Consider the following 27,585-nt stretch of genomic DNA (forward strand, 5'->3'; position numbering starts at 1 on the left):
TACCATTAAAATGACAATCAAAGTGTACGGTTCCATGCTCTCCACCGCCACTCTCCGCGTACTGCTTTGCCTAGCCGAGAAAGACATCGATTTCGAGCTCATTACCGTCGATTTAGCATCCCAGGAACACAGAAAACCTCATATGCTTGCACGTAACGTAAGAACAACTCACATAGTAATTACTAATTAGCTTCCGCATATATACGTTTATTTACTTTCTCCATATTTGATATGTATGTATATAATGCAGCCGTTCGGCCAAATTCCCGCATTCGAGGACGGCGATCTCAAGCTCTTCGGTAATCATGTCTACAACTTTACATCACACAAATGTAAAAAAAAATTGTAATAAGATGAGTGTTTTCGAGCTCAAGCCAAGTCTGGGCCTCAAATAAAGCTCGTTTAGTTATTGAGCTCACGCTCGAGCCTTGTATGGGAGGCTCGTTCACATGTATTTTTAAGTTTTACCCCATTTGAACTTCGATGTATTGATTTCATATGTCATAGCCGAGCTCGAGCCGAACATTGGCTCGTTTACTACACCGGGCTCGAGCTCTAGTAGGTCAAATTAAAACGACCAGGGACGACCATAAGGTGTGGCCGGGTGGTCGACGGCCACAGGCCCGACACCCCGTAAGCCCAATTTTTTCATTTTTTTATTTTTGTAAATTATATGTATTTTTATTAAAACAATATGTATATTTAGTGTTTAAACTTAATTATGTAACCATTAGTTTGGTCTAGTGGTAAAGGGGTATTACTCTCAACCCGAAGGTTGTGCGTTCTATTCTCATATGAGGCATATTTAGTCCTATTTTTATGCAAAAAGTTTTTTACACAACCCAAATATAACCAAATAAACTCATATAACCCAACTAAATACTCCTTTTACTTAAGGCCCAAAAAAATTTTCTCCTTCGGCCCAAATTTTATTTTTATTTTTCTTTCTCGGAGCCGGCCCTAAAAACGGCTCTTGAGCTTGGGCTGAGCTCGTTTACACACCTGGTTAAAACCTGGGTAAACGAGTAGTTATGAATTATTGGTGTAAAGTAGAGTATGAGTAACATTTGTAATTTGTTGTAGAATCAAGGGCGATTGCACGGTACATATCACTTACATATGTTGGGAAGGGGACGGATCTTATAAACCTGGATCCGAAGAAGGCGGCTTTGGAAGATGTATGGTTGGAAGTGGGGGTTCATAAATTTGACCCGGCAGTGGGGACATTAGTCTGGGAGCTATGTATGAAGCGGTTTTTGTTTGGACAGAACAGTGATGAGGACATCGTGAATGCGGAGGAGAAGAAGCTGATGAGCGTGCTTGACGTGTACGAAGTGCGGTTGTCCGAGAGCAAGTATTTGGGCGGGGATAGCTTCTCGTTGGCGGATTTGTCCCACATTCCTGTCATTAAGTTTCTGATGGGGACGAAGATGAAACGCGTGTTTGAGGCGCGACCTCATGTGAAGGCGTGGGTTGCGGATATGTTGGCTAGGCCTGCTTGTGTGAGGGTTTTTGGTGTGTCTGCGTATTAAATGTTACAGTTTGATGATAATTTAAGATAGCTGTGTGAGTTGTACGTTGCGCTACTGTTAGGTAATTTGGTGTTTGATGTTGAGCAGCGATCACAGCCCAAAAATAATATATAAAAGGAAAAATTCTCAAAATAAGCGTTTATGAAAACGTTTTTCAGGTTTTAGGTGTTATTTGCAAGAAATTCCCAAAATGGGTATTATAATCTAGTCGTGACGAGTAGTTTATATAACCAATTAAAAATTGACACATGTCGTTAAAATAACCATAACGAGCAGATTTACTAACCATTACTCGTCACGATTAAATAAGTTTATGCCTCGTAATCAACGCCCACGAGTAATTCATAAGTTCTTTAGTCGCGACGAGTAGATTGTAAGGTTAAACTAGTTGCGGCGAGTTAATTACTACTAATAAACTGCTCTTGTAGGGAACGTAAACGAGATAAACTAGTCGTCGCGACTAAATAACGTATGAATTACTCGTGGGCGTTGATTACGAGGCATGAAACTTATTTAGTCGTGACGAGCAAATGATTAGTGAACCTGCTCGTTACGCTTAGTTTAAGGGCACGTGGCAAGTTTTAACTGGTTCTACAAACTACTCGTGTGTAATCATAAACTATTCGTCACGACTAGTTTATAATACTTATTTTGAGAATTTCTCCTATATAAAATCTTTATTGGTGAAGGTCTCTCGAATGAATACTTTGTTCAAAAGTTAACAGAAACGGAAAGATAACAGTTATATTATTTTATAGTTTTGTCTAGGTAGGTTTACGTTATTAACATGTACAAATCATCTCAAAACGTGCACGAACCATTCTTTCATTAGATGCTGCCACTTGTTTCCTCCAATGTGGACTCAACACCAAAATAGAAATTCAGATCAAAATCTTTAAGGCTAAGGGTAATGGAGCTTAATTGAGCCACAAGTGCTACAATCAAAATCCGACATGTAGGCGATGACATGACCCTGGATCAAGCCCCTAGATTTAGCCCCAGAGTGTGTGGTAATCCAGGTGATCCGGGGCTTGATTGAATTTTTTTTTGTTACGCACACAATTATAAGTTAAAATACTTCGTTAAAACATAAATAAAAAGGAAAATAAAAACAAAAAAAATACATATAAATAGCGTTTTTATTTTTTTGTCGTAAATTACTTCCGAATACGATCTTTTTCTTCCTCTATTAGCGCTTGGTCGGATGGCGGTAGGTGGCTAAAGTCTTTGGCTAGAAAAGCCAAACTCTTAATACAGTTTTTTTATGTCGAGCTTCACCAATCGAGAGGAGGCCACTTGATAATTCCTTAATTTCTTTATTATAGTCGTTATCAACAACCGTTTTTTCCCACGATACCTATCCGGAGGGCGGCTACAACCTTGGTCTTTCAAATGACCTTCGGACAAGTTTAGGTCGAAGTTAATTTGATTCTCCGACCCGCTCGAAGAGACGTATGTGCCAGACGCACTAGTTTTTGTACGTTTTGCCCCATCGGCCACGTCCTTCACACATAGTTCAATCCATTTCGAGCACTTTCTGAACACCTTCCACAATTAGCCACCCCGTACCTCCTCAACACCTCTTGTTTCCATTCATCACAAGTGAATTGGTAAACCACGAGATCATCGGACCCACTCGGCCGCATTCGGTTAGCATTGCGGTTATGTATGTTGGTAAACAAGCCTATTTACGAGTATCGGTCCACCGACCCGATATCATATTTTCGGTACGAGCCCTACTCCCCACTTGATCATAAAAAATTCCCGAACCTTGGCCCAAAAAACTCAAGCTCCTTGAAAGTCGGCTACAAAATAAATAACAAAAAATGTAATAAGTACACACAAAACTTAAAAGATATATTAAACAATAAAATTCGCGAAATAATTTACTCGCGTTCCGATCTTGGGATATTTCAATCCAAGCTTTTGTCAACGCAAGTTTCTCTTCTTTAGACCACGGAGTAGACTTCCGCTTAGCTGGTGCCGAAGGACCATCCGCTTCTCCGGTTTTCTTCCCCTTTTTGTGGGATCGTTTTGTCGGCTCCGGTTGTGTTTCCGGGACCGAATATCGGATTGTGACATATCCATGAACGCTTGAAACGATTCATCGTCAAAGTAGTTCAATCCCTCGGGAAATTGAGGGTCGTTGTTGTTGATATTACCGTAACCCGAGCCCGACATGGTTTTTAATTTAAGAAACTTGAGAGATATTTAAATTATTATAGAGAAATGTAGTGAAAATGGTGTGTTGTTGTTATAGAATATGGTAGTTATTTATAGTGGGTTTGTAATAATAAAAAAAACGTTTTTTTTTTACATTTAATAATAGCCCAACGACTATTTTTTTAAAACATCACTAGCCAACGGCTAGTTTCCGCCCCACGGTCCCGGCCACCCCTCTTGTCCGCGCCCCTGATCACAAGAATGGTGTAGTGGTGTGCGCGGTGGCAACATCGTCCACGCTGGGCCAGTCACGCCCCACTACCCATACCCTAAGATGTTTTCCTCCAAACTGGACTTAGAGCGCCGACTATCACAATCCACCTAAACAAACTTTAGTTAAAAAACCAAAATTTTCTTCCCTATACAATTCTACCTTTCGCTATCATTCTAAACCCAACCTAACCTAAACCACGTTTTTAGATAATAATTATAACTTATGATTACTTACAAATACTAAGAAATAAAATAATTATTATCGCAAACCAATAATAAACGATCAAAACTCTATATTTCTCTCTGAAAAATTCTCAAAATAACCATTTTGGCAAACCATTTTTCTAACTTTAGCCATCCTTTACACTTATATACCCAAAATAGCCATCAAGAACTATCGGACCTGACGAAAGCACATCAGCCACTGATGAAACTCAACCACCTCTAAAATCTCGCCACGGGTCAACAAGTTTTGTCGTTCCGACATAAGTGATATAATGTTTGTCCTTTATAAATGAGAATGTGGATATAAATTATTATCGTGCCAAATTAAAAAGAATTTTTAATGAAAAAGGTTGTTATAGAGAAAAGGGGAAAAAATAAACATGGAAGAGAGCGAATGAGTTTGGACTTAGTAGTGAGCAAATGCATACAACTACTTTTATCGTAAGACTTTATATTGTAGTTAGACGGGGCTATGGTCGCTTGGGAGACTTTTTAGAGGCGCTATTGGACGGGAATACCATAGAGGATATCTTGAGGGGGGGGGGGGGGGCGCTAGCGCTATTGGGTTGGGCGGCAATGTGAAGACCGGCGTCATCATGTTTTTTACTCTCTCTCTCTCTCTCTCTCTCTCTCACACACACACACATATATACGTGTGTGTATCGTGGCTACAAAGGGGCTTTAAATTATAGCGGGGCGTTATGAAGAAGTGTTTTCGAAGCCTCACTTCCTATATGAAGATGACGTAGAGGGGCTTTAAAGCCACACCATAATGAACAGTCTTATAAATTTCATAATTATCTATCAAACTTTTATTGTAATTAGATATGCCCAATAAATACTCAACACTATTAGACCTAATGTAGTGGAGCGTCTTGGGCCTCAAAAGCGCCCAAAGCATCGGGAACACCGCCCTTCAGGGGCGCTTTGGGCGTTTTGGATGGGGGAAGTGCTGCATACACAGCGTCGGATGGGGGCGGCGGGGGGGGGGGAGTTGGGGGGAAATGGTGGAATGTGATTGGTGTGTTTTTTTTTTATTTATTTTGATGATAAATATAATAATAAAATAATAATAGGGTAATGATTTGAAGATGTTCTATCTTACTATACCCATTTTAACAAAAAAAAACCCTTATACTGATGTTGCGTCACATGTTGCACAACGCCCACAAACGGGATACATCCACTCCACATTATCTTATACAATGGCTATTCCTACAACAATGATGTCGGAGTTTTTTACTAAAATTAGATGAAAGAAATAAATATTTATCAAATTGAAGAGTTTAGAAATTTATTTACTAAAATAGCTGATTTTATTTCCTAATCATTATTTATTATGTAAAATTCATATTTATTAAATTTTTCTCTTTTATAAAGAAATAAAAAAAAATGAATTTTGTATTTTTGTCTTCCATTCTGTTTCATCGAAATAAAAAAAAAAACCCTTTAAAACAATTTTCTAAAATTATTATTTTTTATTATTTCACAACACTGATTTAAAACTACAATTTCATAATAATAATAATAATAATAATATATTATTATTATTATTATTATTTGTATTTTGAGTTTCTTTTGTAGTCTTTGTTATTTTTATTTATTGCTTTATAATTGTTTTCAACAATTTGTTTTTCCTTATATTAAGGGTATTTAAAATAGAATTGGTTTTCAATATCGACGTTGCTTAGTCAGAATATGTTCGGTTAACCATCTGTACTAGTATGATAACGGAACTTGAAAAGGTTATTGTATCCAACAAAATTTGTTGAATAATTCCGTTTCAACAAAATCTATGCTAGAATGTCAAGAGAAAAAATAAACATAATTTCGAAAACCATAAAAACGAATGCGAGTAACTATCCCGATAAAACTGATAATAATATTGATGTGGTTCGGTCGGAATCGTTTTAGTTTGTCACAGTACCACTATGGTACCGACACTTGTATACAAATTTGCTCTCAACAAAAATTATACCGAAATGTTTAGAAGAAAAAAAAATAAACACAACTTTATATTTAACTTTTTTTACAAAAATTAACGAGCGGAATTAAGTTTTAGATATGATGATGAAAATAAATTTTAAAAAGAAAAATGAATTTGTACAAATCTTTTTTATCATTTTCTCAATTATTTTGAAAAAAACTGGGAAGAAATTCTTTTAAAAAAAAGTATGTTTTATTATTTTTCAATTTATTCTTTTTTTATCTTAAAATAGTTTTTTTTAACAGAAATGATTTTTAACCAATAAAATTATAAGTGAAAAAGACAAATCGTTATAAAATCACCTATTTTGTTAAATAAGTTTTAAACCACCTGTTTTGTATTTATTTTTTGCTCTTATCTCATTTGAATTAAAAAAAACTCATGATGTCATTACACTTATTTTGAGTTAGAAAAATATGAAATCGTAGCAGTTTTTATATACAAAGAAAAAGAATATAGTTACTAGGGGTTTATACATATACATATTATTATTATTACTAGTTTTTATCACTCGTATTACGGGATGTTTAAAGTTTTCGTTTTCTAATATTGTGAATATATTTTCTTGGATTTTAGTTCTTTAATGTAAGAAGTTAATAAAATACTAAAACCTATTTTGATTAATTTATTTTGGGTTTTGTTCATTTTTAATAAACGTTGAATGAATTATCTACTTAATTTTTATATCTATTTGTTTATAGTCATTTGTTATATTTTCGATATTATTTTGTTAAACTTTTCATTTAAGTTAAACTTAAAAGAAAAAAGAATCGCTAATGTAACTAAATCCATATTTAGAAATTAAATTAAGTTTGATTACGAGGTTTGTTTTACATTTTACGTTATATATTTTTTTGTATTTTATATTTATTTATTGTAAGAAAATTAATAATATACTTAGGGTTTGATGTTGAAAGAGTATCACAAATAATGAGATGTTATAACCCGTTTAAAAGCTAACTGAGTTTGATGAGGTCCATGACCAGCTTATTTTTATTAATATAAAATTGTTTCATAATTATAAATAATATCTTTGTTTAAAAAAATTGGATATTAGTTTTTAATGTTTCCCTATTTTATAGGATTTTCATATCAAATAATTTGTGAGATTAATTTGTAATAGAGATGTTATAACCCGTTTAATGGCTATCTGGGTTCGGTGAGATCCATACCCGTGAATTCGAGTCAAATGCATGAGAAAACCACCATTTACAAATTAAGCAATCTGGTGGCTTAAGAGAAAATATGGAGGTTTCGTTTATATATATTTAAGATTATTATTATTTTGGGTTTTTTGTAGTCTTGTTCTATTTTTTTATTGCTTTATAATTGTTTTCAACAATTTGTTTTTCCTTATATTAGGGTGTTCAAAATTTGAATTGGTTTTTAATATCGATACCAATATCGTCGTTGCTTAGTCAGAATATATTCGGTTCACCATCTGTACTAGCATGGTAACGACACTCGAAAATTTTCTATATCCAACAAAATTTGTTGAATAATTCCGTTTCAACAAAATCTATGCTAGAATGTCAAGAGAAAAATAAACATAATTCCAAAACCATAAAAACGAATGCAGGTACCTATCCTGATAAAACTGATAATAATACTTATGTTGTTCGATCAGAATCGTTTTAGTTTGTCACAATACCAATATGGTACCGACACTTGTATATAAAGTTGCTCTGAACAAAAATTATACCGAAATATTGAGAAGAAGATAAAATTAAACACAATTTTATATTTAACTATTTTTAAAAAATAATTAACGAGCGGAATTAATATTTACATATGATGATGAAATAAATTTTAAAAAGAAAAATGAATCTGTACAAATCTTTTTTAAAATCATTTTCTATTATTTTGAAAAGACTGGGGAGAAAAATTAAAAAAAAGTAATTTTTATTATTTATCAGTTAATTCTTTTTTTTATATCTTAAAATAAATTTTTTTAATAGGATGATTTTTAACCAATAAGATTATAAGTGGAAAAAACAAATCGTTATAAAATCACCTATTTTTGACACAGACATAATATCCACGTAGGCTACTATGTCATATATTTTTGACAAGTAGGGTGGACACTTCAGCAACGACATAATGGAGTTAGTACTCCGTTAGTTGCGGACCGGTGGAAGAAATGTATGTGAAACTTCGGCCGTTGTCAGCCAAAATGAAAGTTGGGACCAACGTCGACCAAAATGAAATAACTATGACCAATAAAAACCAATTTTCTAAACTATATACTTTAAAATTCAAGGATCATTAAATGCTCATATGTTCAATTAAAAGTGTTAATATTTCTTTTTTGTTTGTCCCATTACAAATGTTTACCTTTAAAATTTATTAGCCAATTTCAACTTTACCCTTAAACCCACAAAAGTAACATTAATAAACAATATTGATGAACTCAATTTCTAAGGACATTATTGTCATTTGATATGCAAAAAGAATAATAATTCAATCTATTTTTAATTTTATGTTTTTCAAATCATGACACTTACGTTGTGTTTCCGAGTTTATTAATGAAAAGAAAGTCAAGGAAAGGAAAAAAAATTTCTTATTATATTTTCTTTTGGTATTTCTTCTTTTCTCTTCAATTTATTTTCCTTCTAAATCCTTCTAATTTGAAAAGATACAAATCTTTCCAATTTAAAAAGATACAAATTTTTTTATTTTACTTATCATTTTCTCCTTCATCCCCTCATTTTATTTCTTTTAATTAAACTCTGGAAAACCTCTCTCATTTTTCTTTCTTAAATGAAAACACAACATATTTTTTCCATCCCTTAATTTCATTTCTTTTCCTCCTTTAAATGAAACTTAAAAACACAGTATTAAAGATTATTAAATGAAGTACTAAATAACAATGTTTTGAAATCTGGCCCGGACCGGACGGTCCGACCGATCAGACCGGGACCCGGCACAAAACCGGTCCGGTTATGGCATTTAGCCCGTTTTCTAAAAACCCGGCCGGTTCTTACGGTTTGCGATCGGATCGGACCCGGTGAACCGCCAGGTGAACCGGTAAAATGTATAAAATCTAAGATTCCGGCAAAAAATTCCGGCCACAATTACATTTTGTGACTACAAATAAGTGAGTTCCGCGAATGAGAGAAAAGGATATGGGTGCGAAGGATATGGAGATGAAGATTATGGGATCGATTCAGTAATAAATCTTACCTAAGATGTGAGAGGTGAAGTTACGGTGCACATGTGATGGAGAAGAAGAACTGAAGAAGAAAGAACGGCGCTTGTTAGATTTAGGTTAAAAGTTAAAACCACTCATTTTTTATAGCCCACATTTTAACCTTTTATTTAATTAATTTGTTTATAATTAAAATAAACTCCAGATTCATATGTATCCACGTTTTTACTTAACATCCTATATTTAAGTTTATTACTTCTTTATTTTTATTATTATTATTATAATAGATTGTATTATATATATATACACACTAGTTTTTAGCCCGCGTGTTATTACGCGGGTTTATTTAGATTTTCTTTTTATATTATTATGAATATATGATTTGTTTAGGTTTTAACTTAAACATAAACCTAAGGTGCAGTTTTTGTATTAAAATCAAAAGTTACGTAAATCAATAAATTTTGTTCATTATTTTTGTTAGCCTTCGGGCTCTTAGCAAGTCCCTATATCAATCGAACGCCTATCAGTGGATCACACTGACGTCCATTCCTTAACGGGTCAGAGAAAGAATTGGGTGAATAGATTACAAACACAATATAAATAACAACAATCTATCATTTAGCAACATTGTATTAATGAATCTAATACTATATGATCAAATTATAAGCTTTATATTTTAGAACAATAAACCTTAAACTAAGTTCACCAAAAAAAAAACCATTTTTTTCCTAAAAATTTACATATGTCAAAACTTCATTCAACTACAGATTTTAATAACAACAAACCTTAATCTAAGTTTTCAAAAAACTCCATTTTTTCCTATAAAATTACCATATACAGTACATAACTAACACCAATCATATCTCAAGTGTTCTTGAAATCTCAATTTCCTATAATAAATTACTTAACGACATTGGCAACAATAAATTAAGTTTCTTGAAATTGAAGTTAAGAAAGACAAACCAGTTGTTTGTTCTAAAAGCATTTTGAGAACATCAATTTCTAATATATATTCCCACCAATTTTTTGATTAAATGAGTCATATAAAAACAGAAAAGTAAAACTGCAAAGCCAAGAGAGTAAATAAATAACATCTTTTCCTATTGATTAGAGTAGAAGCACTTGTCACCGCAGTTGATGCTGCCATTGGTGCTTTCCTTTCTAAATGGCCAAGCATTGTCTTGGCTTCATCAAGTTCTTTTTTTAATCTTGCAATTATACAGATAGCTGTATTATGTTGCCATGCAAAAATATAAATTCTCTTGAACACAAGAAGGCAAAAAAAAAACAAAAAAAAAGAGTACCAAACGCCACAAACTGCACTAAATCTTTCAAATCTTGGGCAATATTAACCTAAGAACACCAAAACATATAGTTGAAACCGAATCATGCTTATACATACTCCAAATTTAGTACACAAATTATGATTTATTAATCAAATAAAATACAAAAACTACGACAATATATGAGAAAAGTACAGAAAATAATATACCTTCTCTATTCCTTTGAGTGGCTTCGAATAGTGAATTTAAGTTGCCTTCTTTAAATTCTGAACAAATCAAACACGATTTAATTGAGACCCAAAACATATAGTTGAAACCGAATCATGCTTATACATACTCCAAATTTAGTACACAAATTATAATTTATTAATCAAATAAAATACAAAAACTACGACAATATATGAGAAAAGTACAGAAAATAATATACCTTCTCTATTCCTTTGAGTGGCTTCAAATAGTGAATTTAAGTTGCCTTCTTTAAATTCTGAACAAATCAAACACGATTTAATTGAGACCCAATATTGTAGAAACAATCAAAAGACCTGTCATTCCAAATTCGACATGTAATGAATGTGCTGAAAAATGAATGATGTCGCCTTAGTTCAGTTTCTGTTTTCTTCCTACAATATAATATTTACCAATACTTAATTAAATATATAAGAATATCTTAACCGATACTAACCCTGCTCATATTAATACATGTAATCATGTGTTTTAAATAATTACATGTCGTTTGAACAAGTGTAAGTAATATTGTAATAATTCTATATTTTTTTCTTTTATATACAACTGGTCATTTATATTTTTTAAACATAACTGGTCACTTAACCCACCTGGCCCGAAACCATTTTTGAACCATAACCCCAAGACCCATAACCGTAACCTACCCAACTCATAACCCCGGAAAAAAATATTATTCTATGTACAAAAAGATTGTAACTGGCTCTGGTGTGCAGAATTGGTTTGACATCATACGGCTCGTATGATTTACACTGTCACTATTAGTGGACCATATTTATTAATCAGTTCATTACAAAGTAGTTCAAACTATTAACAACAATCATCATTATTATAATAATACTAAGATACAAAAACATTTTAGACCAAAGCCAAAGTGATCAATGATTTAAGGTAACGATACCAATGTGCCATACATGTTAACTTTAACAGAATAGAATATGGATGAATGAAAAAGGTATAACATAATTATTAGGTTTGCATTTAACTATCAAATCAAACATACTGCATTTACCTATCAAAAAACAAAATCCAAAAATAAACAGAATAACTATTATTACCTGGAGAGACCAAAGAACCATATTAGAAAAAAAAAATTATGAATCCAATATAAGGATGGGAGAATGATGCAGCGATACCGGTAGTCGAATCCGCTTCCAAACTATCATTAACCTAAGCTCCACTCACATCCTTTTCATACAACATCTTAATACAGCCCATTTTGCTAATGTAATGTGTGAAAGACCTTGAGTTTCCTTTACTTACCTGACATGGGGCAGATTTAATCTTGTGACTAAGAAGAATCCAATCAAGAGATGATACCGAATTCATAGAAGCTAAGGCAATAATATATTGTCCTGAACTTGATTCAGAGGAAATGAAAACTGATAAGTTACAACGAACACCGGCAATATATGTTATGTTATAGATTTGAAGCAATAAAAATGTAAGCGTACCATTAATTAGCCAAAAACTTGTAGTAGGTTGATTTCATAACTCAAAACAACATTTATGCCATTAATTACCCAAAAACTTGTAGTAGGTTGATTTCATTCGGTTTGTTTAGAAGAACAAATGAAGCAAGAACATATTAAAGATGATTATTAAGTTTCCCTAAATACTTTTCAAATTCGTCTTTATTTTTTAATCAATTCTGGTCATTTCCAAATTTTTAAGTTATCCTGTGAATTGAAATGTTTAGGTTGTGTTTTAACTATAACTGGTCAAACTAATAAATGGGTTAAACGGGTCAAGACGCAAACCCAACGGGTCCAACTCGAACATACCCGTTTAGCTAACCAGGTTCAAGGGTTCGACCTGAAAGTGACCAGAACTTGTTTATGCCAAACCCAAAGTCACAAACGTGTAAGATTGATGACGTATTTTGAGGATTTTTTTTATAATGAGGCTACGATTAAAAAAAAATCATGACCCAGACTAAAACAATTGAAATATGTACCTTAAAAGGCGATTAATAATCAAATCAAATACGAACCAAAACAATAGTATGTCGATTAATAATCAAGTAAAATAAGAACCAAAACAATAGTAATTATAGAGATGGATTCATGTAACTCCAAGACGAATTACAATATCAATGGCTTTAAGTAAGAACAGGATTACCTGACAAGAATCTATTGAAGTCTGTTAGCGAAGTCTCCTCCCAAAGTCAGTTGATTGGAAACCCATATGGCAAAGCCCAATGATTGAAATCTGTTAAATTAAAACCCATCATATTGTTGAATCCGTAAACTGAAGACACGTTTTTGATTGGTAATGAATTAAAAAATAAACGAATTAAATGTTATATTAACAGACATGGAATGACACATCTATTGCTTCGGTTATACACTCGTTTGTTTGAAACATATGAAAATTCTTAATTTAATTCATTCTACATCAATTTTAGGTGGATGTAAAGCAAAACCCCAATCTAGATCCACTTTAAACAGATTGAAACAAAACGGTGGCGTATGATTGAAAACATGGAACGAATACCTGTAGGGTACAAGACATAAACCTAGGGTAACTCCACAGCTGGTGAAAGGAGAGAAAGACGACGATTAAAGATGATGGTGTTAGAATGTTCGTGGCCAGGGTAGCGGATGAGTTAAAGAGGCTGATTGTAAAAAGTTTAGAATGGTGAAGACCGGGTTATTTGATATCCGGGTAAGAAGGATCCGACCATGACCCGCGAATTTTATAAGGCTAAATCAATGTGATTTAAAGAAGCTTCCGTTTCGAAATCAAGCAATCTGGTGACTTTAAAAAGGGTGGGGAGCGATGTAAGAGTGACACGTAGGATTTTATGGTAGACATTTATATAGATAGTTAGATATATGACGTCATCCGGGTCAAACATCGGTCCGCCCTCCCAGGTCGGTCCGACCTTTGACCCGGTAAGACGTCCGGATCGATGTCCGGGCCGGGTCTGAAAACATTGCTAAATAACACCCCTAATATTACGTGTTTTGGACAAAAATCTGCTAAGGATCAAGTATCCAAATTTGTAAATGTGAGGTAAGGTGCTAACACAATAATGACTAATGTATGAGCGTGATATTGATGAACACGATGATTTGATCACGAGGGAAAAAGCCCTTAACCAAGATAGTCTTACTTTGGTCAAAACTTATCAAGGTAATCGTTGGTAAAATAGCTCCGGTCAATGATTAATAGGATAATCTTTGGTCGAAGTATCTTAGTCAATAATCAACAAGATAACCTTTGGTCGACGAGTATATGGTTATCTCGGTCTCCGGCACAAAAAACCCCCGGATGGTGAAAACTATCACCGTCAAGTTTATTAATCAACGAAAAGTGGTTACAAATGTATGTGGAGTATATGATCGAAATTACAATGTAAGCTAGTGTATAGAGAGAATTATTGAATCTGCTCTAGTGTGTGTGAGAATACAAGTGTGTTTCCTCTTCGATCATTACCCGTTTAAATAATATAACAATAATAACAATATCTCCTAATTACACAGAAGTCCTCCACTAGCCGCTCCATGACTTTGACCCCGTGCGTATAGTCGTTCAGTAGCGAGATAAGCGGAAGAACAAGTCACACAGCCGTTGGTGATATTTAAACTTCGATCTTATAGAGAGTTCGTCCATAACCAGCTGTGTTGAATTAGGATCCTATATCCATGTTCCAGCTATAGGGTGTTCCATGTAGATAATTGATGCAAATGCGTCTCCAAGTTGATACACCTGTCCAACACATCACTATACTAAATGCAATCATTAGTAAACAAACAATACCGAGGATCGTCGATCCTTTATATCCTGACATATATTTCAAGGATAAAGTATCCATAAGACAGTTAAGGATAAAGGATCCTCAGTATAAAAATCGTGGCCTAACAATTGCCCCCAAAATGGCGGGTGACAGTGGAACACGGCTGTCATTTTGAAATTCAAAATCCTGCAAAATAGTAGATGATTAGACGTGTGTCAGGCGGTTGATATTCACAAACCATAGTTACAAGCCGCCTATATATGTGATCATTGTAATTCTTTTATAATCACACACTTTAATCGTCTCTCAGGTATCCTTTCATCTTCTTATTTATTTTTATTCGATATGTCGACTGCTTCTACATCTTCTTCTTCCTTTTTTCTTCACGACGAACTGTATTCGCAAAACATTCTTCAATCACCTTCTGCCGAAGTCTGTAAATTCACAGACTCAGAAATCGATGAAATTCGATCATGCTTTTCAATCAACACGGTCTTTCGACCCTTCGATTCCACAGCCCGTAGTGACAGCATCTCGAAAACCTGGGTTTGCTTTCCAGCACAACCGTTCCTCATATGTTATAAGTATCCATTCCCCAACTTCACTCAAAGGTTCTTCAATTTGGCGGGAATTTTTTATATTCAGACCATGCCAATGTTGTGGAGATTCCTTCAAACCATAGAAAGGATTACCGTGGAGGAGGGAATCGAGTTTGGCCTAGCGGAATTAGCATACCGGTACAACCTTGTTACCCATGGTTCCAAACGGTTCCTTTTTAAATCGAAGCCTAATCAAGAGAACCCCATCTTTAAAGTCACCCTTAAGAATACCCTCTAGAAAAATCAATTCTTCTTCGTGAGACGAGATTCTATCCTAGGCGGAACTAATCTTCCCAAAAAGTGGATACCAAAGGGTAGGATCCGGGATCCTTAGATAACATAAGTAGGATATTTTATTCTTTCGCTAACCACTTCCATTATTTGTGCAGTTGAAAACTTCGATCTGCTGACCGATCTTCCAGGAGTTGAAGATAGAGTAAAGAGTTTTTATCCTTGGATCATGCAATTAGGACTTTTCAGGTAAAATCTGTTGAAGCTTTTCAAAGACCAAGGCCAGAATCAATCATGTCAAGTAAGGATGATAATTTTTAGTAAAAAGCGTTAAAATTTGAAAACTTATCCGCTATCTGCTATTTATAGGTACCCCAAAGTCTGGAAAATCTGCTTCCAAGTTCTCCCTCAAGGATATTGATTGCATGCTTAACAAGAAAAGGACTTCGAACCCGACTCCAACATCCGAACCTCGTCCAATTACAACCCGAACAAAGTCTGGATCTAAGAGGAAGAAAAGCTCAGAGACAGAGAACCCATTTGACACCGAAAAACAGATCTTGGATATGCTTTCTTCTGTAAGGATCCATTATCTTCACCAACTTCCATTATCTCAAACTTTTTCCTTGACTTCTTCTGCTTTCATTTATAGGCTATTGACTCAACCCGACATCATTATGAGAAGACTGTTGCAGAACATGATAAGACCCTTGCCATGCTGAGATCAACAGTTGCTGCTAATGAGAAGGCCCTCGCTAAGATGACCAAAGAGAAAAGGGAAATAGAGGCGCATGCTGCTGCCCTCAGCCGTTCAGATGCAGGATGAAATCAACCGGGTAGCCGAAGAGGCGAAGGTATGGGCAGCCAAGTCAATCTTAGAGGCCAGAATCAAGCTAGTTACCGAAGCCAACGATCCGTCCTTTGATAAGTCTTCATGGGAAATCAAAGAATGGAAGCAGGACTTGATTGACTTAGGTGGAGGCGAGGAGGAGACTGAGGTTGTGATGGTTGACGTGGGCGAAGCAGGAACTAGCGGGGTGAAGGGTTTGGATGGAGCTGAAGGTAGAAACGAGGCAACGACAGGCGATGAAGGATACAAAAGATAAGGCCCGAGCCTGTTTTATTTTGCTTTTATGATGTTTTTATTAACAAGTACTACGGTCTGTATTAAAAAATAGTTATCTAGGGTAAAGGATCTATGATCCTTATGACAATATGCGGGGGTGACAAAGGTGGAGGGATCCTCTGTTTGTGGGGATGAAGCCTTTGTTGCCCCTGTTTTTTTTATTTTCCTGCACTTTATGAACTATTAGTAACTCTTACTTAACCCGGATGGATGGTCCATCTTTTCATATGGTGAAGTTCGGGTTAAGAAATTTTGGATAAGTCCTTGTGGCTTATTTACTTTAATTAACATAAATCTTTTGACTATTTGCTTGTTACTTATTTTCAAAAACTTGTTGTATATAAGTTTATGCATTGCTTAGAGTTTGGTAAATAATCTTCGAATATTAGATTTTTAGGATGTAAGATCTTTAAAAAAATTTTAGAATAGAATATCCTTAAGTAATCAATAAATTTATATAAGGTAAATTTTAGGATAAAATATCCGAAAATTAGTTAAAGACTTCAGTAATTAAATAACTATTTTTAGAAGATTAGCCTTTCTAGCCGGAATATCCAAAGTTATAATAAATATCAAACTTAAGTTAATCAATAAAGATCATACCAGAAGGTCCAAATAGACCTAGGTTACCAGAAGTATCGAACTCCTAATGTTCCTTACAAGAGTAGCTCTAGGATCCGGGATCCTTAGTTTTTTGATCTTTAGTAAGAACTTAGAAAATTCGCTGCAAACAATTCATGTTATTAATTGGGGTTAAACCCGTTAAACTGGGGACAAGCCCAGCAAATATTCTGGGGAAAAGCCCGTGCAACTGGGGACAAGCCCATAAAATAAACCGGGGACAAGCCCAAAAAACTGGGGACAAGCCCAAACTAGGGACTGGCCCAAAGATACGGATGTTAACTAGGGTCTCGTCCAAACCAGGATTTAGCCCAAATGTGAGATAATGTGAAAACGTTATAAACCGGATGTATGGTACGTCTACCATAATTCGTAGGATCCTCCGTATAGCCGGAGACAACGAAATTGTCAGCCACTAAGCGTGTACTGGTCCCGCTACCCCCGAACTATATGTTGGATAGCGTGCGCAACTGGTGATCGTGAGAAAGGTGAAAACCATTAAACCTTAGGGGATATGACCATCGGGGGTCATATCCAAACGTGGGCAAGGCCAAGGGAAATAATAAAGTTCCTTAAATGCAACAGAGAGGTGGCCAACCTCTTGAACATCAAATTTCCCGTTACAATCCTACATGGTTATTCAAGACTTGGAAAAGATAAAAGGTTAAGAATATATTATCTTTAAATTAATAATAATAATTTGAATAGAATAATAGATTAGAAAGATGTTACCGCTTTAAGGATCCTTGATCCTTTTATTGGATAATATATCTTCTCAGGATAACGGATCCTGATCAGAAAAAATATTTCTGGAGGTGAATGGCATTCCAAGCTCTTGGTAACCTGTTGCCTTCCACTGTGAGCAAATGATATGCCCCCTTTCCTGCTTCAGACTCAATCTGATAAGGTCCTTCCCATTTGGGTGCTAACTTTCCATCAGCGGATTTGTGATGTTTTGGAAGGCTTTTCTTAGTACTAGATCTCCTTCTTGAAATCTTCTGATTATGATACTTTTGTTATATGCCCCAGCTACCCTTTGTTGATACGCTGTCATTCTGATTTTTGCTAGGTCTCTGAGTTCTTCTATAGTATCCAAGTCTTCAAGGAGAACTTCTCTATTAGCTTCAGGATCACGGATGCTGGTTCTTGTAGTAGGGACCACCATTTCTGTAGGAATTACTGCTTCTGCTCCGAACACCAAGGAGAAGGGTGTCTGGCCTGTCGCATTTTTGGGTGTAGTTCTATCTGCCCAAAGAACATAAGGAAGTTCTTCAGCTCATTTTCCCTTCTTGGATCCTAGCTTCTTCTTTAGATTGTTGATGATAATCTTGTTGCTAGACTCTGCTTGGCCATTGGCTTGAGGGTGAATTGGAGTCGAAGTAATCATTTTGATGCCCCAACTGTCACAAAAGTTAGTAGTTCTCTTCCCAATAAACTGGGAACCATTGTTACAAACAATTTCAGCGGGAATACCAAATCTAGTTATAATATTTCGTTTAATAAAAGATATTACTTCCCTTTCTCGGACTTGTAAAAATGCCTCTGCCTCAATCCATTTGGAGAAGTAGTCAGTCATGGCAAGCATAAAGACTTTTCCACCTGGTGCTTTTGGTAGTTTGCCTACAATATCCATACCCCATTTCATAAAAGGCCATGAGGAGGATATAGGATATAGAGGTTCCGCTGGTTGATGAAGGATGTTTGCGTGTCTTTGGCAAGCATCACACTTCTTTGAATACTCCACTGCATCTTTGTTCATTGTTGGCCAGAAGTATCCGGTTCTGAGTATCCTGGAAAATAACGCTCTTCCACCTGTGTGATTGCCGCAATCTCCTTCGTAAAAATCCTTAAGTACCTCTTGGATCTCAGGATCCTCGATGCATCTTAGATATGGACCTGCAAGAGATTTTCTATATACCATATCATCTAATAAAATATATTGGGATACCTTGAGCTTGAAGGACTTGGGATTTTCAGTGGTTGGAATTTCTCTAGTCTGAATATAGTTCTTGATAGGATGGATCCATGATCCTTTATTATTGGAGGATAAAGGATCCCAGAGCACGATTTCTTTATCTTTTGTTATCTCCCCAATTTCCTGTTCTTCTATTGCTGGCGTGAGAATGTGGATTATTGGGATTTTCAAATCCTCAGGAATCTTCAAAGATGAGGCTAAGTTTGCTAAGACATTTGCCCCAGCGTTTTCTTCCCTCGGTACCTGTGTAATACTAAATATTTCGAAGGATTTCGACAATTTCTTCACAACATCTAAATATTTCATTAGTTTCTCACCTTTAACAGCGTAGGAGCTGTTAAAGTGGTTAGTTATCAATAAAGAATCTACATAAACTTGAAGATACCTGATCCTCATGTTTTTGGCTAATTGCAAACCTGCGATTAAAGCTTCGTACTCTGCTTCATTGTTTGTCGCTTGGAACTCACAAGCTATAGACTGGGGTAATATGCCCCCCTGTGGCGATTTCAGTAGGATCCCCAATCTTGTTCCTCTCATGTTAGATGCTCCATCAGTGAAGAGTATCCAAGGATCCTTGGTATTTTCTAGTTGTTGCACTTCCAAGTCAGCTTCTTTTTGTAGATCACTAGTGAAATCAGCCACAAAGTCCGCTAATGCTTGAGACTTGATCGCTGTTCTTGGCTCGTATTGTATATCATATGCACTTAACTTTACAGCCCACTTAGCCATTCTACCTGATAACTCTGGTTTTCTAAAAACATTCTTTACAGGATAGTTAGTTCTCAAAATAATAGGGTGAGTTTCAAAATAATGTCTCAGTTTAGTAGAAGCCATAATAAGTGCAAGAATTAGCTTTTCTAAATGAGAATACCTGGACTCCGCATCTAAAAGACTTTTACTTACATAGTATACGGGATGTTGTTCACCTTCATGATCCTTTATCAAGACCGCACTCACTGCATTTCCTGAAACAACAAGATATAGATACAAGGATTCTCCATCCACAGGCTTCATCAGAGCCGAAGCTGAGGATAAGTAATCCTTCAAGGCTGTGAGAGCAGCTTCATGTTTTTCAGTTCACTCAAACTTCTTGTTATAAGGATATCATAGAAGTCTTTACACTTCTCGGAGGATCTTGAGATGAACCTATTCAAGGCTGCTATTCTTCCGGTAAGTCTCTAGACGTCCTTGGCATTTGCAGGAGATTTGAGATTGACAATAGCTTCAATCTGTTCCGGGCTTGCTTCAATTCCTCTTTTTGTGACCATATATCCCATAAACTTTCCAGCCTTAACACCGAAGTGGCATTTTGACGGATTTAGTTTCATGTTATATTGGTCAAGGATATTGAATGCTTCCTCGAGGTCTTTAAGGTGGTCCTCTGACTTCTTCGACTTTACCACCATATCATCTATGTATACCTCCATAGTCTTGCCCAATTGGTCTTTGAACATCATGTTTACTAGTCTTTGGTACGTCGCTCCTGCATTTCTTAGTCCGAACGGCATAGCAGTATAACAATATATGCTTGTTGGAGTCATGAACGTTGTGTCCTCTTGATCAGATGGTTCCATCTGAATTTGTTGGAATCCAGAGGAAACATCCATAAAGGTGAGCATTTCATGTCCAGCCGTCGCGTCCACCATGGCATCTATATGTGGTAATAGGAAAGGATCCTTGGGACATGCCTTATTTAAATCTGTGAAATCGACACATACCCTCCACTTTCCATTCTTTTTTGAAACAACGACCACATTAGCTAGCCATCGAGGATACTGAACCTCTCTGATCATACCGGCCTTAAGAAGTTTTTCAACTTCTTCTTGTATGATCTTGTTCCTCTCAGGAGCGAATTTTCTTCGCTTCTGATGGACTGGTTTAACAGATAAATCAAGGCCGAGTTTATGAGTAATTACCTATTTCGAAATACCTGTCATGTCTGAGTGTTTGAAGGCAAAAGTTGATCTCCTTCGCGCTAGGAAGGATATTATATCCTCCTCTATTTTGTTGGGGATACTGGATCCTAGGAACACTTTTATCTCTGGATCTTCGGGGTCCAATGATACTTCTTTGAGGTCTTTCTCCCGAGCTGCCAGCACGTCCCTAGGATGTTGCTGTAGTTGCTATGCTATAATTTGCTTAGCTGTTGGCTTCATTGACGATGAATAGCAGTTCTTAGCCTCCGCTTGGTCACCTACTATCTTTACAACTCCCCAAGGAGTTGGTAGCTTGATGCATTGGTGATAAGTTGAAGCTACGGCCTTTATTCCATGGAGCCAAGGCCTACCTAAAATAACATTGTAACAGGAAAGGTTATCTATAACACAAAATTTTTTGTATGTATTTAACCCTTCGATATAAATTAGGAGGTTGATGTCCCCCAACGTCTTATTGGTTTCACCACTGAAACCGACTAGCACCGATGTTCTAGGAATGATTTCTGAATCCGGGATGTTCATTTTTTTGAGGACGTCATGCTGGATAATGTTGACCGAGCTGCCCCCGTCCACTAGGATCATGCGTACATAATGGTTCGAGATAAATAATGTAATAATCAAACCGTCATGGTGAGGATCTTGGATGTTCAGCTTGTCTTCCTCATCGAAGAAAATTCTCTTGTCGGTTGTTAATGTGGTTGAGACTATTGGATGATCTCCTTAGCTAATCTTTTTGCTGCAGAGAAAGAAGTTCCACATATGTCTGAACCTCCTGAGATAAAATTAACTGCTGGCACATCGGACTTGTTCTGCTGAGGATCCTGGATCCTTGAGTTAAAAAAGACTCTCTGATCAGTCACCCGAGTAGTGGGGATGAGCGGTCTTCTCTCATCATCCAGTTCGAATTCTTCTACGGGATTTTCTTCTATGGTACAAGAATCTCGAAATAATTCGTAGTCCCTGGAGACGAAGTTGATCACAAGTGCATCTGGTGGTGGTGGTGTTGCTTTCTGTGGGAGGTCTTCAGGATCTTGGGTTTTGGATTTCTTCCTTCCCAAGAGTTCTTTAAAGTGGCCCTTGCTCAGGAGGTACCCAATTTCTTTTCTCAAGCCAATGCACTCATCTGTCGCATGGCCAAAGTCTTCATGGAAGGAACACCACCTAGACTTGTCCTTGAAGCCGACGACCTTCTTATTCTTCCGGGGCCACCTTGCTTTTTCTCCCAGATCCTTCATGGCACAAATCAAGCCATGAGTATCTACAGAGAAACAATAGTCGGAGATGCAAGGGTAATCTTCATCGTCATCTCCTTCTTCAACTGCCTGCACGTTCTGATTGTTGAACTTAGCGTATGGCTTTGTATTGTTGTTCCTATTCCAGGATCCTTTATTCTTCTCGGGTGTTTCTTGTTTTGTTTGTCCCCCGAGACGATCCTGGATCTTTTTATCTTCTTTCAAGCGGATGTACCTTAATGCCCTATTTCTGACTTCATCTAATGTCCTGCATGGAGTCATTACTAAATCATCATAAAAAGGGGAGCTCTTTTGAATTCCCATCTTGAATGCTTCAACAGCAGTAGTCATATCAAGGTTTGGGATTTCTAGAGCTTCCTTACCGAACCTTGTAACGAAATCCCTAAGGGATTCATTACTATGCTGGATAACACGATATAAATCACTAGTTAACCTCTCAAATTTCCGACTACAGGAAAATTGAGTGTTAAACAAATTGACTAAATGAGAGAAAGATGTAACTGAAAAAGGTGGAAGACTTAGTAGCCATTTCAGTGCAGCTCCCGTTAGCATGGCTCCAAATCCTTTACAAAGGCAAGCCTCCTTGAGTCTTTCAGGAATTGTATTAATTTCCATCATTTCCCTATATTGGGCAACATGTTCCTCAGGGTCGGTGCTCCCATCATATGTCTTCATGTTGGGAGTTTGGAATCGCTTCGGAATTTCAGTATCACATATGGGCGGAGCGAATCTGGATAACTTGTGACTCCCCTCCGGTATCTCAGGAATTGGACGTATCACTCCCGGGACACTGGATATCATATCCTTTAGCTTTTGTACTTCCCTAGCTATGGCCTGGTTGATGCCTGAATCCTGCATGGGAACATGGTTAGTATCTAAAGATATAGGATCGTACCAGTTACCTCTCTTCTGGGTGGTGTTTGGTACTCCAGACGAGTATCTTGGAAAAGAGGATTCGACAATAGGAGTGGGTCCTCCTGAAGCTATGGTTTGCATGGGAATTATGTCTCCAACATGGACTTCGGAAGACTGTATATGTTGCATTCTTGAAGATCCTTGATCCTGAACAAAGGATCCTTGAGGTTGGTAACCATAGGAGCCTTGAGCATACTACCCAAATGATCCCGGCAGTATCATTGATGACCCCTGCTGAGATTGCGAGGATCCTTGAGCCTGTAGACCCACGGACCCTTGTTGAAGGATATGTGATCCTGACTGAAAGAGTGAGGATCCTTGAGCCTGCTGACCCATGGACCCTGGTTGCAGGATAAAGGATCCTAGCTGAAACATTGAGGATCTCTGAGCCGGTTGACCCATGGACCCTGGTTACAGGATAGAGGATCCCGGCTGAAACATTGAGGATCCCTGAGCCGGTTGACCCATGGACCCTGGTTGTAGGATAGAGGATCCTGGCTGAAACAGTGAAGATCCTTGCGAAGGCTGAGCCAAGTATCCCGGACTGGTGAAATCCAGCATCCTGGGCACTAGGGGAGTGAGATCTTCTGTTGGCCTCTTGTTCTTCCTGAGATCTTCTATCTCAGGAAGGATCCTCTGGTTAGTCTTGTTCCGTTGCTCCATATATGCTTTAACCTGCGAAAACATAGACGAAACATCACTATTAGTATTAACCGCCGGGGTAGCAGCAGTGGTTTTCGAGCTCTGGAAGATTGGTAGTTGTGTTTTGCTTCCAGTAGTAGTAGTTCGTTGTGCTGCCGTGATTGGCGGGGGCATTGGTGGCAAGGTCCTCGATGAGAGAGGAATTGATGAGGGCATGGTTGACGAAGCAGAGGTAGATTGAGAGGCCATTGTGAGTGTTCAGGGTATGGAAAAATGAAGCTTGATGAGAATAATATGGATTATATCACCAATTGCCCCACGGTGGGCGCCAAATTGTTTTGGACAAAAATCTGCTAAGGATCAAGTATCCAAATTTGTAAATGTGAGGTAAGGTGCTAACACAATAATGACTAATGTATGAGCGTGATATTGATGAACACGATGATTTGATCACGAGGGAAAAAGCCCTTAACCAAGATAGTCTTACTTTGGTCAAAACTTATCGAGGTAATCGTTGGTAAAATAGCTCCGGTCAAGGATTAATAGGATAATCTTTGGTCAAAGTATCTTAGTCAATAATCAACAAGATAACCTTTGGTCGATGAGTATATGGTTATCTCGGTCTCCGGCACAAAAACCCCCCGAACGGTGAAAACTATCACCGTCAAGTTTATTAATCAACGAAAAGTGGTTACAAATGTTTGTGGAGTATATGATCGAAATTACAATGTATAGTGTATAGAGAGAATTATTGAATCTGCTCTAGTGTGTGTGAGAATACAAGTGTGTTTCCTCTTCGATCATTACCCGTTTAAATAATATAACAATAATAACAATATCTCCTAATTACACGGAAGTCCTCCACTAGCCGCTCCATGACTTTGACCACGTGCGTATAGTCGTTCAGTAGCGAGATAAGCAGAAGAACGAGTCACACAGCCGTTGGTGATATTTAAACTTCAATCTTATAGAGAGTTCGTCCATAACCAGCTGTGTTGAATTAGGATCCTATATCCATGTTCCAGCTATAGGGTGTTCCATGTGGATAATTGATGCAAATGCGTCTCAAAGTTGATACACATGTCTAACACATCACTATACTAAATGCAATCAATAGTAAACAAACAATACCGAGGATCGTCGATCCTTTATATCCTGACATATATTTCAAGGATAAAGTATCCATAAGACAGTTAAGGATAAAGGATCCTCAGTATAAAAATCGTGGCCTAACAATTGCCCCCAAAATGGATCGTCGATCCTTTTAAACCTATCTTTTATAAGCTTTTAATAATATTTGAGGTTCAAATATTCAATATTCTATTAACGATTAGTTTAAATAAAAAAAAAATATCATGCCCAATTTCAATATCCTGGCTCAAGTTTATTTTGGCCCAAAACGTTTTGCCTCGATGCAAAACCGAAAAAAACGCATCCAAAACCGAACCGAATCCGAAAACCAAAAACCGAAACCGAAAAAAACCGAAACCAAACGGTTTTAAAAAGTCGTAAAACCGAAAGTTTGGTTTTCGGTTCGGTTTCAGTCAAAAACCGCACCGTACCGCACCACGCACACCCCTGCCTTCCGATAAAAAACCTTAAAACATTAGTTTGAAATTCGAAAAAAATTATAACGTTGTTAAGTTCCTTTTAACGAAGAACTGTTGGGGGGCAACTTTTTAAAATTTAGGACCGTTATAATAAAATGAATATGAATTATTATCGGCTAATACCAATCAAAATAGATTATTAAAATCCAATAAAATCAAAAAAATTCTTTCATGATGCTTTAAATTATTATCACGTCACTATAGACGTAACCCTCTAGTACCTTTGCTCATTTATCTCTTATTCAAAGCCACACCCATCACTCTTTTTCTCAGATCTCAATTCCTTTATTTTAGCTACCTCTTGAATTGAAATCAACATTTAGCTGCCATTAAAATGACAATTAAAGTGTACGGTTCCATGTTCTCCACCGCCACTCTCCGTGTACTTCTTTGCCTGGCCGAAAAAGACATCGATTTCGAGCTCATTACCGTCGATTTAGCATCCCTAGAACACAGAAAACCTCATATGCTTGCACGTAACGTAAGAATTAGTAATTAGTTTTCAAATATATAGTTTTATATATTCACTTTGTCCATATCTGATCTGTACGTATATGTATGTATGTGAATGCAGCCTTTCGGCCAGCTTCCAGCGTTCGAGGATGGCGATCTCAAGCTCTTCGGTAATAAATTATGGCTTCAAATTTACATCACACAAATGTCGTTTATTGCATACTAATTTCCAGGGCCGACCTGAGAATTGCCGAGCTGTAAAAAATATGCCCTTTAAGCCTTAACGAACTAAACAATGTAAACGATTTTTTTTAAACAACGATTAAAGTTATAGTAATAAACATAACATTTTTTCTTAAGTTCAAACTAAAAAGCAAATTAAGCATTCGAAACTAATAAACATTGCAAACTAATTCACAATTTAATTTGCATAATTTGCAAATGTTAGTGATTTCATTTAACTAAAAAAATTAGTAAAATTATGATATTAGAATGAATTAATAACCAAATAGACTATAAAGTGTTTGGATATTATAAAATTGCGGCCTTATAAAAGCTCAGGTATTCAAAATATATATATAATATCGGAATATTTTAAGTTTTTCTTGCCCCTAAAAAACACATGCCCCAGCCAAGCGCCCACATTACCCACCCTCAAGCCTCCCCTACAAATTCCAAATTTGTTGTCAGCTGTCTATCAAAATTTTGTGTATCAAAATTTTGTGTTAAGAAAAAGAGTCGTGTGTACATCAAAATAAAACGTCACTGAACAATAAAGTGTGCTGTTGACTTTTTAAATAACAAAATTAAATGTTTAAATAAAACACATTAATAGACCTTTAGCCATAAACTAATGTGGGCTAGCATATTCGGTAGAGGCTGGCAAATTCGTAGTTTAGTTATTATTAATGTTGAGTAGAGTAGATGTAACATTTCCTGTTCAGAAAAAAATAGATCTTATAGTCGTAGCATTAACGGCTCATGAATAGCATTCATAGATCCAGAGTGGAATTCATAGCCCACAAAGTGAAACACTATTCAACTTTGTATTAATTTAGATATGAAATTTGTTGCAGAATCAAGGGCGATTGCACGGTACATATCAAATACATACGCTGGTAAGGGGACGGATCTTATAAACCCGGATCCGAAGAAGGCAGCTTTGGAAGATGTATGGCTGGAAGTGGAGGCTCATAAATTTGACCCAGCGATTGGGACATTAGTCTGGCAGCTATGTATGAAGCGGTTTTTGTTCGGACAGAATGGTGATGAGGAAATCGTGAATGCGGAGGAGAAGAAGCTGGGGAGCGTGCTTGACGTGTACGAAGCACGGTTGTCCGAGAGCAAGTATTTGGGGGGAGATAGCTTCTCGTTGGCGGATCTGTCCCACGCGCCTATGATTAAGTTTCTGATGGGGACGGAGATGAAACGCGTGTTTAATGCGCGACCACATGTGAACGCGTGGGTTGAGGATATGTTGGCTAGGCCTGCTTGTGTGAAGGTTTTTGGTGTGTCCGCGTATTAATTAACGTTAGGTTTGATAATAATTTAAGATAGGTGTGTGAGTTGTATGATGTGTTTGTGGTGGATGTACTGTTACTCTGTTAGGTAATTTGGTGTTTAATGTTGA

General features: G+C 36.5%; 1 protein-coding gene across 3 annotated transcripts; it reads left to right on the top strand.

Annotated features, from left to right (window-relative positions):
- Positions 1-27,585, top strand: LOC143616533 (glutathione S-transferase APIC-like). Of its 3 annotated transcripts, none has more exons than XM_077089339.1 (3): positions 1-157; positions 251-299; positions 27,032-27,585. In XM_077089339.1, the coding sequence occupies exons 1-3, from the start codon at positions 11-13 to the stop codon at positions 27,478-27,480; spliced, it is 645 nt and encodes a 214-aa protein (XP_076945454.1). In that variant the 5' UTR covers positions 1-10; the 3' UTR covers positions 27,481-27,585. The 3 variants fall into 3 exon arrangements, with proteins under 3 accessions (XP_076945454.1, XP_076945451.1, XP_076945453.1); XM_077089336.1 differs by lacking the exon at positions 27,032-27,585 and adding an exon at positions 1,084-1,591; XM_077089338.1 differs by lacking the exons at positions 1-157; positions 251-299 and adding exons at positions 25,790-25,983; positions 26,077-26,125 and having other exon boundaries at positions 27,032-27,577.

Source organism: Bidens hawaiensis, unplaced genomic scaffold (assembly GCF_021521415.1).
Source record: "Bidens hawaiensis isolate Kalapana, Puna unplaced genomic scaffold, B.hawaiensis_p1.1 tig00047737_1, whole genome shotgun sequence".
Classification (NCBI taxonomy): Eukaryota; Viridiplantae; Streptophyta; class Magnoliopsida; order Asterales; family Asteraceae; genus Bidens; species Bidens hawaiensis.

Bases quoted from the DNA above. Each gene is read 5' to 3' on its own strand.
- LOC143616533 (XM_077089339.1), top strand. From the start codon at position 11: ATGACAATCAAAGTGTACGGTTCCATGCTCTCCACCGCCACTCTCCGC. The intron at 158-250 runs GTAAGAACAACT...TATATAATGCAG, and splicing joins CTCATATGCTTGCACGTAAC to CCGTTCGGCCAAATTCCCGC. The intron at 300-27,031 runs GTAATCATGTCT...AATTTGTTGCAG, and splicing joins CGGCGATCTCAAGCTCTTCG to AATCAAGGGCGATTGCACGG.